We start from the raw sequence: 239 nt of genomic DNA on the forward strand, positions 1-239 counted from the left end.
ACCAGTACTTCATGAAGAGGGGCGAGTACGCTGACTACATGAGCATGATGGGAATGAGAGACTGCGTCAGGTCTTTCCGTATGATCCACATGGTAGGTATAACACGGCATCTGTGATACTATTGTTCTACTACAGGTGACAACTTGATATTAAGACATTTCTTTGAGTTTGTTCTCTCCACAAAAAAACAGCACAGAGGCCAGTTCAGGATGAAGATCTATGAGAGGGAGAACTTTGGT

At 43.5% G+C, this 239-nt stretch overlaps 1 protein-coding gene across 1 annotated transcript in view; it reads left to right on the top strand.

Moving 5' to 3' along the window:
* The window catches only part of LOC116688873 (gamma-crystallin M3), a 13,728-nt gene that overhangs the window by 306 nt on the left and 13,183 nt on the right, over nucleotides 1-239 (top strand). Inside the window, exon 2 of the mRNA XM_032515023.1 lies at nucleotides 1-92. This exon is cut by the window's left edge and continues 151 nt beyond it. Within this exon, the coding sequence (XP_032370914.1) occupies nucleotides 1-92 (92 nt within the window). The remainder of the gene's footprint in view (nucleotides 93-239) is intronic.

The sequence above is a fragment of the Etheostoma spectabile genome, chromosome 5 (assembly GCF_008692095.1).
Source record: "Etheostoma spectabile isolate EspeVRDwgs_2016 chromosome 5, UIUC_Espe_1.0, whole genome shotgun sequence".
In the NCBI taxonomy this organism is placed as follows: Eukaryota; Metazoa; Chordata; class Actinopteri; order Perciformes; family Percidae; genus Etheostoma; species Etheostoma spectabile.